This window comes from Miniopterus schreibersii (genome assembly GCF_964146895.1).
Source record: "Miniopterus schreibersii genome assembly, chromosome: 17".
Lineage (NCBI taxonomy): Eukaryota > Metazoa > Chordata > Mammalia > Chiroptera > Miniopteridae > Miniopterus > Miniopterus schreibersii.
In genome coordinates, this window is record NC_138117.1 from 5,613,331 (window position 1) to 5,627,545 (window position 14,215).

The window sequence follows — 14,215 nt, forward strand, 5'->3', positions numbered from 1 at the left end:
CGGGCTCCGCAGCGTTCTCGGACCGCCCCGCCCGCCCCGCGGCCGCACGCGCCGTCGCCCCCGCACCCTCCGCCCGAGCTTGTTTACAGCGCCCGACTCGCCTTCCCTCCCGGGGCCCTCTCGGCCGCCCTTCAGCCGCTCTGTCCTCACCCACCCTTCTTCCAGCGAATGAGCCTCGGACACGCTTTTATTTTTATTAACTTATCTTTATTGCTGAACGTATTACAGACGCCCCCTCCCCCCATTGATGCCCTCCCCCAGCCCCCCAGCCCCTCCCCCAGCCCTCCCCTCCCCAGGCCTTCCCCCCAGCCCCCCCTCCCCAGGCCTTCCCCCCAGCACCCCTCCCCCCCCAGGCCTTCCCCCCAGCACCCCTCCCCCCCCAGGCCTTCCCCCACTACCGTCCATTGTCTCTGGGTTATGCCTGCGAGTCCTTTGATCCCCCCGCCCCCTCTGACGTCCCCCACTCGGCTCGGCGCTTCCGTGTCTCCGGATCTAGTTCGTTCCTCGGCTGCACGTCTAAGCCGCGTCCCCGCCACCGCGTCTCCGGCCTCCGCCTCAGAGCCCTGCGCGCTGCCCCCAGTTCCTCTTCCCAGGCCTTCCATCTCCCAAGAGGCACAATCGCCGCTCGTTTTTCAGGGTGTTAGACACTGGGCCCCGCTTTCCTCCTCCAGCAGCCCTCCGAGTTTCAACCCCCCGCCTCGACCTCCGCCACCCGCGGCCGCTCTGTCGCCGCAGCGCCACTTCCGGATCTCCGGTGTCCCCGCTTTACCGGTCCGGCGCCCGCCCCCCCTTCTGTCTCCTCCTTCCCCTCCCCCTGCACTTCCTAAAGCTGGGTCCCGACCGCTGGGGGGGGGCGGTGTGGGGAGGTGTCGGGGGCCCGAGGTTTCCTCCGAATCGGCAAGAGGCGCGGGCCGGCTCCTCCAGCCCGAGGACTCCGGGCCCGTCGCGGCGTCGCACGGTGGCGGCGGAGGGACAGTTTGTTTTGAGCACAGGCCGGGGCACACCCGGAAGTGGCGCGGCGAGGGAGCGGCGCCCACGCCGGCGGGGTGTCGGGTACCCGGGGTGCGGGGATGCCGCGGCGCGCTGAGGTGAGTGTCGGCCGCGGGGGCGTCGCGCGGGGCCCGAGGCGGCGGGTCGGGCCGGGCTCCGGGAGGCGGCGGCCTTGTGGGGGCGCCGGGCGGGCGCAGGGGCGCAGCGGCCGCCGGGGCCGCCGCGCTCGGCTCTGCCCCGCTCGGCCGGCGACTGCAGCGAGCCGCGAGCCTGCCGAGCTGTTTCTGCTTCGGGGGGAGGCGAGCGGCCGCTGTGGTGGCGCCTGTCGCCTTTCGGTCTTTTCTCCTCCGGAGAAGCGCCTTCTTTCCCTCCCTTCGTGGCGCCACAGACGCAGTTCCTCCTGACATTTCTGTCTCGACCCCTCAGCCTCTGACGGACTCCCCTGCAGCGTAAACGATGCTGGAGTCCTACGTGACCCCCATCTTGATGAGCTACGTGAACCGCTACATCAAGAACTTGAAGCCGTCGGACCTCCAGCTGTCCCTGTGGGGCGGCGACGTGGTCCTCAGCAAGCTGGAGCTGAAGCTGGACGTGCTGGAGCAGGTGAGCCCGCGCTGCGGCCCGCGGGCCGCGCTGCCGCCGCGGCGGGAGGGATCCCTCCTTTCCCACGCTTTCCCTGCGGGTTTGAAAAACAATGTTGTTGTTTTCCCCCTGCTAAACCATTTTTTTTTTAGCTACCCTCAAACTAGATAACCTTCCTTTACAGGATTTTTTTTTTTTTTAATGCTTTATCGTTAGTGACGGTGCCTCGTCAAGTAGGGAGACAGTTCCCTTGTTGTTGTTCGAATTGCTCAGCCTCTTCTGCTCAGTTCTCAAGCCTTCGCGAATACGCTGCTTCACGTGGCTCAGATTCTGCGCGATGATATGACGCGACACCGCCCCACTCTTCTCCTCGGGGGCGTGGAAGCGTCCGGGAGAAAGCGGGGTGTTGAGGGGGCTCCTCTCCTCGTAGGAAGGATGACATTACCCGCGGCGGCCTCCGGGCGTTGCGTGGACGCGCTGAGAATGCCTGCAAGATGGAAAACTTCTTAATCACTTCTTTTCAGTTTCTTTCCTTTCCTTTCACGTCAGAATGCTTCGATGGAAATGAACTGTAACTTCGAAGTTCATATATTTATTACTTCGTTTAGTCGTAAATGAAGTAATACGAACGTATGCCAGGCATCTCTGTTAGGTTTGAGGATACAAACTGTGTGGAAACTCAGGCGAGTCAGAGACCAACCGTTTTTTAGGAGATGAGGAACGATTTAATCTGATGGTGACAGTTATCAGTCATTTTTAGTTATATTTCACTGTTTCCTCCGTTATTGAATAATCTAGAGTTAACACTAACAAGTAATACTCTGGCTCCTTCCACTTGCTCCAACGTTAATTATCTACGGGCACAAATGCTAAGTGTGCAGCTCAATTTTTACATATGCGCACACTTGTGTAACTGCCATCTAGATCAAGAAATAGAGTATTTCCTGCACCCGAAGTGGCTCTCCGGTGCCCCTTTGTAATCAGTAATCCTCGACTTCTGTTCTGACCTCTATCAACACAGGTAAGCCCTGGTCAGTTTTGGTCAGTGGTTAGAGCCTCGGCCCTCAGACCGAAGGGTCCCAGGTGAGATTCCGGCCAAGGACACCTACCTTGGTTGCAGGCTCCCTCCCCAGCACTGGTTGGAGCATCTTCCAGAGGCTACCAGTTGATGTGTCTCTCTCACATCAGCGTGTCGCTCTCTCTCTCGCTCTCTCTCTCTCCCTCTCTCTCTCTCCCCCTTTCACTCTCTCTGTAAAAGTAATGGAAAAAATATATCCTTGGGTGAGGATTAAAAAACAAAACAAAAACCCAACACCGGTAAATATTACCTGTCCTTGAATTGTAAATAAGTGGGACACGTGTCTGGCTTCTTCAACATTACGGCTAAGATTAACCGGCGTTTTTGCATGAGTGGTAGCTTGTTCTTTGTATTGCGTTGTAGTTGTACTATTCAATTGAATAAGGATTCACAATTTACTTATTTTCCAATTGATGTACATTTGGATTGTTTGTGCTTTTGCCTATTGTGAGGAAAGCGCTTACAAACATTCTTGTACCTGTGTTTTGGTGAACACAGGTGTTAATTTTCCTTATGTGTCTATCTAGGAGGTATTCGTATGTTTAGCTTTAATGGATATTGCCAAATAGTTTTGTGGAGTGGTTGTACCAAGTTACACTCTCACCAACAATGTATGAGGGTTCCCAGTTACTTCACATTTTTGCTATTATTTAATATGTTTGGTATTTTTTATTTTTATTTTTTTGGCTTTAATCATTTTTTACTTTTCAGTTGCAGTTGGCATACAATATTATATTAGTTTCAGGTGTATTCTCCAGTGATTAGGCATTATATAACTTACTAAGTGATCATCCCGATAAATCTCATACCCCTCTGACACCATACATAGTTGTTAGAATGTTACTATATATCCCCTATGCTGTGCTTTACATTCCCATGACTATTCTGTAACAACCAATCTGTACTCCTTAATCCCTTCACCTTTTTCACCCATCCCTCCAACTCCCCTCCCATCCGGCCACCATCAAAATATTCTGTGTATCTGTGAGTCTGTTTCTGTTCTGCTGCTTAGTTTATTTTGTTTTTTAGATTCATTTGTTGACAGATATGTATTTATTGACATTTTATTGTTCATATTTTTTATTCCCTCCCCTTATTTATTGGTTTTAGAGAGAGAGAGGAAAAGGAGAGAGAGAGACACACACATTGATTTGCTATTCCACTTATCTATGCATTCATTGGTATGTGCCCTGAGTGGGATCAAACCTTGGGGTATAGTGACGGTGCTCTAACCAACTGCGCTGCTCGGCCAGGGCCTCTTCTTCTTAAAGAAGACCCTTTAACATTTCATGTAGTACTGGTTTGGTGGTGATGAACTCCTTTAGCTTTTCCTTGTCTGGGAAGCTCTTTATATGTCTTATGATTCTAAATGATAGCTTTGCTGGGTAGAGTAATCTTGGTTGTAGGTCTTTGCTTCTCATCACTCTGAATATTTCTTGCTAATCCTTTCTGGCCTGCAAAGTTTGTGTCGAGAAATCAGCTGACAGTCTTATGGGAGCTCCGTTGTAGGTAACTAACTGCATTTCTCTTGGTGTGTTTAAGAGTCTCTCTTTGTTTTTAACCTTTTGCATTTTAATTATGATGTGTTTTGGTTTTGGGTTCACCTTGTTTGGGGCTCTGTGCTTCCTGGGGGTAAATCCTTCCCATTGATGTGCCAACAGCAATCAAGGCTCAATTACAACAGGACAGTGCATACATGTTTCTTTGTCTTCTCATTTTGGCAGCCTCCCTGTGTTGGTTTCTGTGTATTAGGTAGAGCTGCTACATCTCCTGGGCTTGGTAGAGGGCCTTATGTAGTAGGTCCAGTGGTATAGCCTCCCCAATAACCTGAGCTGGTACTCCAGGTATGATCCTAGGCTGATCCGCTACAAGGGCTGGCTGTGACCACCAACCACTGTGGAGGATCAGCTGTACAGGGGCCCACCCTATAGAGAAAGACTTACTTCAGCAGGTCTCTGGTGCCAGCTGAGTGTGTTGCTTGTGGAGGTGGTTGGGTGGTGCTTGAACTTGGTTTGAAGCATCTAGCAGTGCTCTGGCTCTCGGGCTTCCCGGGAGGTGTTGGCCAAGGTCATCCACTGCCTGTGTTCTGCCCAGGGCCACCCAGCATTAGCTACAAAGTCATCTGCACATGGCTGCTACTTGTGCTGGACTTGGAGGTCTCCAGGCAAGACCAAGCTGTGGACCAATGCCAGCTGCCATTAGTGCCCGGCCTGAGACCACTTAGTGAGAGGTATGGAGCACACCACAGGCAGATGCTGCTTGTTTCAGAGATTTTAGGAAAGTCTGAAGCATGAGCCAAGACAGGTCATTTGTACAGGTAAACCACTGGAAACAGCTTGGGTTGGCCTGCAAGCTGGTTGGGGCAGAATCTCAGGGAATCATTAGGGCAGGGAAACGGTGTGATCCAGGTTGATGGAGACTGAGATACAGCACCTGCCTGCTGGCTCTGTGGTGGTGGTGGGGTCCTCAGAAACGGAACGATGGCTTCTACCAGGACTTTTGTTTGGCTGCTCTCCAGCTCTTGCCCTGATGCCAGACAATTCAGTTCCTCCCTTTATGTCTGTGGTTCCCTTTAACCTGCTGCCCAAGTGCTGGAGCTCAGAGGGAGTGAGGCCAAGTAAGTCCATGTGCGATCCCTGTAAGAGGAACTGCCTGGGACTCGAGCAGCCCTGTGTCTCACTTAGCCACTATCTCTGATGGTTTTTACAGCCAGAAGTTACGGGGACTTCTCTTCCTGGCACTGGAACCCTGGGCTGGGGGTCCTGGTGTGAGCCTGATACCCTTTGCTCCTCAAGGGTGACCTTCGCAGTCGAGGTACTCATCCTGATTTTTATCCACCACACGTGAGTGTGGAGCCAGCCCTTCTGTGTCTGTGCCCCTCCTACCAGTCTTGATGTGGCTTCTTCTTTAAATCTCTAGGTGTAGGACTTGCGTTCAGCTAGCTTTCCGGCAGTTCTGAATGATAATTGCTCTGTAGTTTAGTTATAATTTTGATGTGATTGTGGGAGGATGCATTTACCTACTCCAAGATCTTGAGTGGAAGCCTTGGTATTTTAATTTTAGCCTTTTTGGTGGTTGTGTAGTGGTATCTCATAATTTAAAATTGCATTTTCCTAATGATTAATGATGTTGAGCACTTTCATTGTTGTTCATTGGCTATTTGGATATTCTCTTTTGTAAAGTTTCTGATTCTTTTGCCTTTTTAAAAAAAATTGTGTTTTCTGTCTTATTCTTATTGATGTGTAAGAGTTCTTTATATATTTGGGAAATGAGTCCTTTGGCAGATATATATTTTGCAGTATCTTCTCCCACTGTGTGGTTTGTCTTTTTGCTCTTTTAAAAGTGTCTTTTGATGAATGGAGTTCATATTATTGAGGTCCAATTTATCAGTTTTTTCCTTTAACTTTTCATGTCTTATTTGATATCTTTGCTTACCCCAAGGAAAATATACTCTCCTTTGTTTTCCTTTAGAAGCTCTGTTGTTTTCTATGATTCATCTAAAGTTACTTTTTTGCACTTGAGAGGTGGAAATCAAGATTCTTTTTTTCCATTGATCATCACCATTTGTCAAACCATTCTTTCCCTACTGAACTGCAGTTAATTAGTTTAATCCTCAGAGATACTACTACTCTTATTCAAATTTTGCAGATAAGAAACTGAGGCACAGGTACATTAAACAAGTTGCCCACTGTCATCGGGCTAATTAAATAGCAGGGTAGGATTTAGATCCATGTCTGCTGGCTCCAGAGTTATTATTGGTCTTAACCACTTTTCCATACTACCTATATATATTTAGCTATATTGCTATTTTGCTAAACCAAGTAGGTGGGCAATTGTTGGATGATGAATAAACATAATATTTATCTTAACTTTCACAAATAGAGTTACAATAACTGTAAAAATGTTGAAATACAATCTAAATACAGTTTATTTTTTTCTTTGTTGATTTTTAACAAAAATTTTATTGAAAAGTGAAACAAATTAGTATAAAGTGTTTGAGTGACAGTTATGTTTTCATTTTTAACCCTCTTTCCAATAATAATGGAAACCTGTCCGAAAACATTTCAAATTTATGACCATATAGTATCCAGGTACAATCTTTAGGTAAAGCTCAGTAAGTTTTTTTTTTTAAAGTTGGTCAACTTTTATTTTGTCAAGTCATTCTATCTCTGTTTTAGCCTTTCTTTCAACTTGCCTTATAATGCTATGCTACTTGTAGTTTATAACACACTGGGAGACATATTTTTAGATAGAGGTTTTATTTCTATTTGTTTACTTTTTTGTTAATCCTCACCTGAGGACATTTTCCCATTGCTTTTAGATAGAGTGGAAGGGAGGGAGGGATGGGGGGGGAGGGGGGAGAGGGAAACATCGATGTGAGAGAGACACAGCAATTCGTTGCCTCCCACACACACCCCCTGACGGGGCAGGAGAATAAACCTGCAACTCAGCTACATGCTCTAGACTGGGAATTGAACCCATAGTCCTTCGGTTCATGGGCTGACGCTCTAACCGCTGAGCAACACTGGCCAGGGCTAGGTGGAGGTTTCAAACAATATACCATTGCAGTTATCTCAAGCACTGCTGTCTGTCTACTACGATGACTACTACCACCACTACCACTACCATATATGACCCTTGTCACATATTAGGTATTATATATTATTTCCATTCATTAGAGGAAAGAAACTCAGGCCTACACAGGTTAAGTAGTTTGTTAAATGTAGCTTTCACAATTGGTTTTTGTAGTTTAATAAGTTATTGGTGCTACTTTCTGATGAACAATAATTGCCAAACTATTTTTGTGTTGGAAATTTCATTTTATTTTAAGAAAGTAATTTGAATATTAGAATGAAAAAATATTAAGCACTTAACTTTTATTTAATATTTTGTATCTTAAGGAATTGAAATTACCATTCACTTTCTTAAGTGGACATATTCACGAATTGAGGATCCATGTACCATGGACAAAACTGGGTTCAGAACCAGTGGTAATCACCATCAACACAATGGAATGCATTTTGAAACTTAAAGATGGAATGCAGGTATGAAATTATTGTTTGTATTAACCAATTTTATAGTTATTAGTGTTTAATATTTCTTTAACTTTTGTGATATGTCAGCTTTTACATAAATAAATGTTAGCATATATACTTATTATTTTTTATATGCCTGTGAAAGTAACATAATTAGTTGCAAAAGGGTGTTTTCAATTTGAGTAAACTATCCCAAGAGATATTTTCATACTAATTGCACTTAATCTGATCATAGCCCTAATAGGGATCATGTAGATTGCTTATTACCTGTATCCACTAGAAGTGCAGCCTGATTGTGTCCAGTTTTTGAATTTTTACATGGTAATTGCATAATTTTTTATTTACATGACATTTCTAAATGAGGTGAAAATCTTAAGTTCTTTTTTGGGAAGATAAAAATATATTGAATTTGCCTTTATATACCAGATTTCATTGTTGCCTGAAGTTTTGGCATCAGAAACTTGATTTTTTTCTGACTTATTTATTCTTTGACCCACCTTACATTTCTTTTTGGTGCTTTATTATAAAAGTGTAATATTGATTTTAAGGAATTCCTACCAAACATTTTCTAATCTAGGAAGCAAATAGGTCTGGACAGCAGCTAATTGTGATAATTGTTTTCACTTTCATCTTGCAGAAAAGTAGTCTCTGTTATTCATTTTTACTACTTTTTCCTTAACCCACATTTAACTTTAAGTTTTAGGAAGGCTTTTTGGAATCAAATGAATTGAAGAGATTTAGTAAATTGCCGATTTTCATAAGCACCTTAAGGAAATGTTATTGTATCCTAAATATACTTAAATCTCTGTGTAATTAGTTAAGGTTATTTATGAAGTATTAAAATCATTTCTTAATTTAAGTAGATTCTTTGAGTGTCATATCAACTGACTGGGCTGAATCTTTTTTTCCTTTAAGAAATCTTTGATTCATAACCTGTATTATCCATTTACCTTAACTAATGTAGTTCCTGGAAGTAAGTAGACCAATGCTATATATTCCCATGAAAATTTATTTTGTGAACATTAAATATTTTGGAGATTGATTTATAAATCTGTAGATAGTTATATTGCAACAAAGTTTTATTTTACATTTATATTTGGTAATACTTAAGTGATTCTTAGTCATCATCTGTCCTTGGAATTTAATTTTTTAAAAAAAAGTCTGGACTTGGTTTTGGTACCCATACAGTGCTGCTTATTATGAGAAAAAAAATCCAGACACTAAGTATTTTTTCAACGGGTAGGTGAAATTTTCAAAGCCAGATGTCCCATAAGAAACACATTTTAGAAAAGGCAAATTACAACTAATTATAGAGGCTGCAGGAAAAGATTTGTAACACATGACTTAGTGCCATCTAGAACTAATATTTGATATTGGACCATGCAGATGGCTACTGCAGGAATGATCCAGATTTCCTGCTTGCATGGTATTTGAGACTTGAATTTTGTGGTGTGTATAGCCAAAGGTCAAAGTGTCATGATTGTAAACCACTCTCACAACAAGTATTTTTTACAGATGTTTAAAATTTTAGGTAGAAAGGATTTGTGAGAATTGTGGCTGACATTGGACAAATTATTCAGCTCTGTACAACCCTGGAGAGTAATACTTGGGTTTATGCTAGTGATTGGAATTAATTTTTAGTAAAAGCATTACAGGTGAAACACATTTGTAAACAGTTTATTTTCTTATTTGGAGCCTTGATTAGTAAAGCAGGAAATTAAATTAAAAATTATACGTGTAATAGTAGAACTGAATAGTTTAAATTATTTCAAGTTATTATAGAATCACAATGAAGAAAAAACTTATTTTCTAAATAAAATTAATGTGGGATGGTAGGTTAAATGAAGGGGTCTATTAGAGTTATAGATATTAAATCTGTTAATGTAATACTATTAATATATGAGAATATAATAAAATCTAATTTAAAAGTTAGAAATCTGAGGTTTAATTCAGGAAAGGTCATTACAAAAATATAGTATGCTAAATGCCTTGGTAAGAAGGCATGTCTGAAGTTTAATTCTACCAACATTAGTGGATTTTCTACTCGTCCGTGCACTTCAAAAATATTGCTGAGATGATTATATAATTTTCTCCACAAAAGACAATAATCGAGATTTATAATGATTTGATTGTGACTCTAGTGATAATAGTTATAATATACTGCCTTAACATATCTTTGTAACCAGTTTTAATTATAGAGATTTTTTTTCATTGAGAAGGTGACCAAATTGTGTTAGGTAAAATTAAGGTCACCTTGATGTTCACTCTGAATTATTTTCAACATATTTGTATTTCACTCAGAAAATATTTATTAACTCTTTGCTCTTGAGTCTGAGAGACATACATGTTGTCAGTTCATATTCACCTTTTGATTCTGCAGATTTTATTCATTGTGAACTTCTTTTTTCCCTTCTTTGGGCTTCAGATACAGAATTTAATTTATGACACCATGACATATCATTGCCAGTGGTCCAAGTCTGACTTGTTTGTTTATTTAGCTAGTTTAGTCTGCTTTAGTCTAATAAATACTTGTGCACCCAGCACACAGCTCAAGGATGAAAACATTACCAGTAACTTACATTTAACTATGTGCTCCTCTCCTTTGGCATATTCATGCTTGTGAGCCTCTGTGGGCCTCATCTGTAAAATAGGACAGGACTTGCTACAGAAGTCTTTTATTCCATGATTGTATATGCTTTCTCTGCTGTGTCAATAAGTCTTGCAAAAAGCTTCTTCAACCTAAAGAGAGTAGTAAACTTGTATTTATTTATTTATTTATTTTTTAATATGTTTTTATTGATTTCAGAGAGAGGAAGGGAGAGGGAGAGGAGATAGAAACCATAATGATGAGAGAGAATCATTGATCAGGCTACTCCCTGCACACCCGATACTGGGGATTCAGCCCGCAACCTGGGCATGTGCCCTGACTGGGAATCAAACTGGTGACTTCTTGGTTCACTGGCTCATCACTCAACCACTGAGCCACACCAACCAGGCTGCCTAACCTATTTTAATGTAGTTTTTAAATGGTCTAAAATTGACATTTAATTTCATTAAAGTTAAAATCATTAAATAATAAAAGCATATTGTCTTTTCTAGATTATGATAGGAATTTGTGTGTTGGTGATTACTAAAAATTGAGAGAGCCCTTAAACATTTATGTTGAGGAGTTGATGTTTTTAGTGTGGACAGTATAGTTATTGTGTATATTTATATTTTCGTCATGTAGAATTAGACAATTAGAAAAATGAAGTATTATTTAGTGTTAAATTACCAGATACCTTGATGAAGTAATACTCAAATAATTTGAGCCTTTAAGTAAATGGAGTAATTTTCTGTATTTAGAGACATGAAGAAAACAATTTAATAATGAATGATTAGCAATTAAATTATTAGAATATATATGTGTGTGTGTATGTATATGTGTGTTTTCATGTATAGTGTGAGGTGTGTATATGGCTAATCAGTTCTCCCTGTACTATTTGAATGGTCTCTCTTCCCCACTGATTTATAATGCCACCTCTGACATATTTCTAGTATTAATATATAGGGTTTCCCGAAAAAATGTATACACACTTTTAACAGCTAATAGCTCAATTTTGAAAATGAAATGTACTTTAATAAACTCTGCCTTTATAATTATTTAAAGTGTGTGTATACATTTTTTTGGGATACCCTGTATATCTGGGCCTATTCCTGGGCTATCTTCTGTTCCATTGTTTTATTTGTTGAAATTATTATAGTTTTATAATAAATCACAGTGCTGTAGGAGGGGCAACCTCTACTTTACATGTTGTATGTGTATATATAGATATTATTCATATCTACATGAGAATCCTAATACATTTATTTAAAAATCTTTTAAGGCTGTTCTAGAATATTAATTGTATTATGACTGAATTTCATTAATTTCTTTGGTTGTTCTGGTATTTGATTTCTTTGTGTGCGTTAGTGGTTTGCCAGGTTATTTTGAATTTATCTCTTTATTTCACCATCTTTTCTCTCAAGCCCCTTTTTTGCTTATCCCGTCTTGTCTATTAGTTTTACAATTACTTCCTCTGGTCTCTAATCTAGAACTAGGTCTTATTTTGGCAATTCAGGGCTCCTAAAGTGTTGATATTGGATGGTGTAGAGTTCATTGTCTCCATATTTATTTGTGAGATTTGTTTTCTTCTTACTCCTTTGCTATACTGCTTTAATATAAAACCAGGTAGCAATTGACAGCAGCTTTTTTTTGGCTTTAAGTGTTGGGGGTTTTACTACATTACTGGTATGAAGTATTGAGCTTTGTAATGGTCTCCTGCCTTACATGGACTATTTTAGTTACTGAACAGGGTTAGTCACCCTGCACCATCAGAGCCAAACATTAAACACTAGGAATTGCAGGGAGAAAGATTGGCTATTTTATTATGAATGGCGCCACCCAGGAGAACAGGAAGCTAATCTCAAAAGTCTGAACTCCAAAATGGTGTGTAGGTTACAGATTATATAGGGCAAAATCACAAGACACCAGTGGGTTAGAGGTGTGGGGTTGTGCTGTGAGCTGATTGGTTGAAGGTGAGGTAAGGGTAACGAATCAGTTCTTCAGGTATTGAGGACAGTTCTGAGGTCTGTGCTGGTTTCCCTTTGGTTTCATGGGAAAGTAGCCTGGGAGTGTTCCACGTTTGGGCTCAGGAGCTGAAACAGGATTTAGGTCACAATGCTATCTTTAGTCTGCCAGAGGTCAAGACCTTGTGATCATTAGTTAGCTCTAGGTTTTCTGCTGCCTTGGGGGTTGCTGATTATCTGGGGAAAAGATCTCTGATTTGTAGAGCTAGGATTTAAAGCTAAATTTACTCCAAGTTTCTCTGTTTCATTTTGAGTTTTCTTTATTTCTCACCTGCCTCTGCCAGCTTTTGCACCTTGAGCATACCCCTGTCTCTTCTTTAGCCTGACTCACTGCTTTATTTGCTCGCCAATATTAAATTTCTTGCACTGATATTCTTGGTGGAGACCATTTGCTCTAGCTTCTTATTTACAGCCTAATTGCTCTCTATTTTACCCAAATTGCACTACTTACTCTCTTTCCTATAAGACACATGCTTTCTTCCTTTCTACCTTTGTTTAAATCTTCCACCATTTTTTTTTTTTTCTTCCTGAAGGGCACAGTCTTTTCAAACTTTATGTTCTTTGAGACATTTTCCTGACTTCTCAGAATATATGGTACTTGCTGTACTGTTTAGCTGGCCTTTTCTCATAGGGATGACAATATAAAAACGTGGTTAGAATTGTGCCATTTAGTAACAGTATGATTTTGAACTTAATTAACTTAATTTGATTAATCTCTTTATGCTTCAGTTTCCTCATCTTTAAATGGGTATACCTTTGCACAGGAAGTAGTGTCTAATTAATTTATAGCGTTGTTAAGAGGATTCTGTGATGTGAATGTAACGTGATTACTACCAGTAGGTGACAGGTAGGAAGTGCCATAAATAAAACAATTTGTTCCTTTTGTCTCTGTTTTTCTCCCTTTCTGCCTTTCTTCTTCCTTCCCTTTCTCCCTGCGTTCCTGTCTTTCTTTCAAATTTAGTGCTTATAGGAAGGGCTTTTTGGTCAGAAAGATCTGGGTGTTTGTCTCAGCTCTCTTACTTCCTGTCTTTTTGGCCTTGGAATGTCTCAAGCTCTAATATTTTCATCCTTAAAATACTTGAGGCCTGGCACAGATGAGTGCTCAATAAAGGTCAGTGCTGACTAACTTAAATTGCTCTTACTCTTTTTATACATATAAGTATTATTAAGTAGGTAAGTAAAGTACCGAGGTAAGGGTATACCACCTACTTATTTTTTCTCAAACTGCCTAACATACTTTTTTTTGACCAGGTATTCCTTGCTGAGGGAAGTACAGTTTTATTATTCTGTTCAAGCACCAAAATCCTCCTAGTGAATTCATGCTAAAAATTAGATGGTAGAATGTGGTTTAGGCCAGAATGCCTCAGTATATACTTTTGTTCTTTTCTCCCTTAATTTTGGCCAGTTTAACCTGAATCTAAGAGTGGATCTAACCACTTAAATTCAGTAGTTTAAATAAAGGGAGGAGGAGAGGTTGGCAATATGATGTTCACCTACTGATAAGAAGGAAAGGGATGTCACAGGCAATAATAACAAATTTTCCCTAACGTGTTGCTGTTGGCTGGCATAGTTTGTTCTCTGCCTGGGGCAGTATCTGGGTCAGGTGGCTGTGTGTGTGAAAAGAAGCCATAGGACAGATGGCAAATGATTGTATCTGGGAAAATGGCTCTGTTCCTGAGTAGCAGCACACAGGTGTTTAGAGTTAGTACAGTGATTTTTTTCAGTGTTAAAATGCAGCCTAATGAATGTTCAGCTTTGGCCTGTCGGGTTAGCTAGCCCTCCTTTGGGAAGATTAAAGGAATGCAAGGGAATGTCACCTTTCTTCTTCCCCAGCATATCTTAACTCTTATCCATACCCTTGATGGGACAGAAGATGGAAGCAGCAGCCTCTGTGGGTAAAAGTTGATGTGTGAAGAGAGAG

General features: G+C 41.4%; 1 protein-coding gene across 8 annotated transcripts in view; it reads left to right on the forward strand.

Moving 5' to 3' along the window:
* The first annotated feature begins 767 nt into the window (after positions 1 to 767).
* Positions 768 to 14,215, forward strand: part of VPS13B (vacuolar protein sorting 13 homolog B) — a 454,815-nt gene continuing 441,367 nt past the window's right edge. For 4 of the 8 annotated variants that reach the window (XM_081116977.1, XM_081116974.1, XM_081116975.1 and 1 more), the window contains exons 1-3: positions 846 to 1,088; positions 1,417 to 1,593; positions 7,552 to 7,695. In XM_081116977.1, coding sequence (XP_080973103.1) covers positions 1,447 to 1,593; positions 7,552 to 7,695 — 291 coding nt within the window. In that variant the 5' untranslated portion in view covers positions 846 to 1,088; positions 1,417 to 1,446. Of the gene's footprint in view, positions 1,089 to 1,416; positions 1,594 to 7,551; positions 7,696 to 14,215 lie in introns of all 8 variants that reach the window. The other 4 variants (XM_081116976.1, XM_081116981.1, XM_081116979.1 and 1 more) reach the window with 3 other exon arrangements.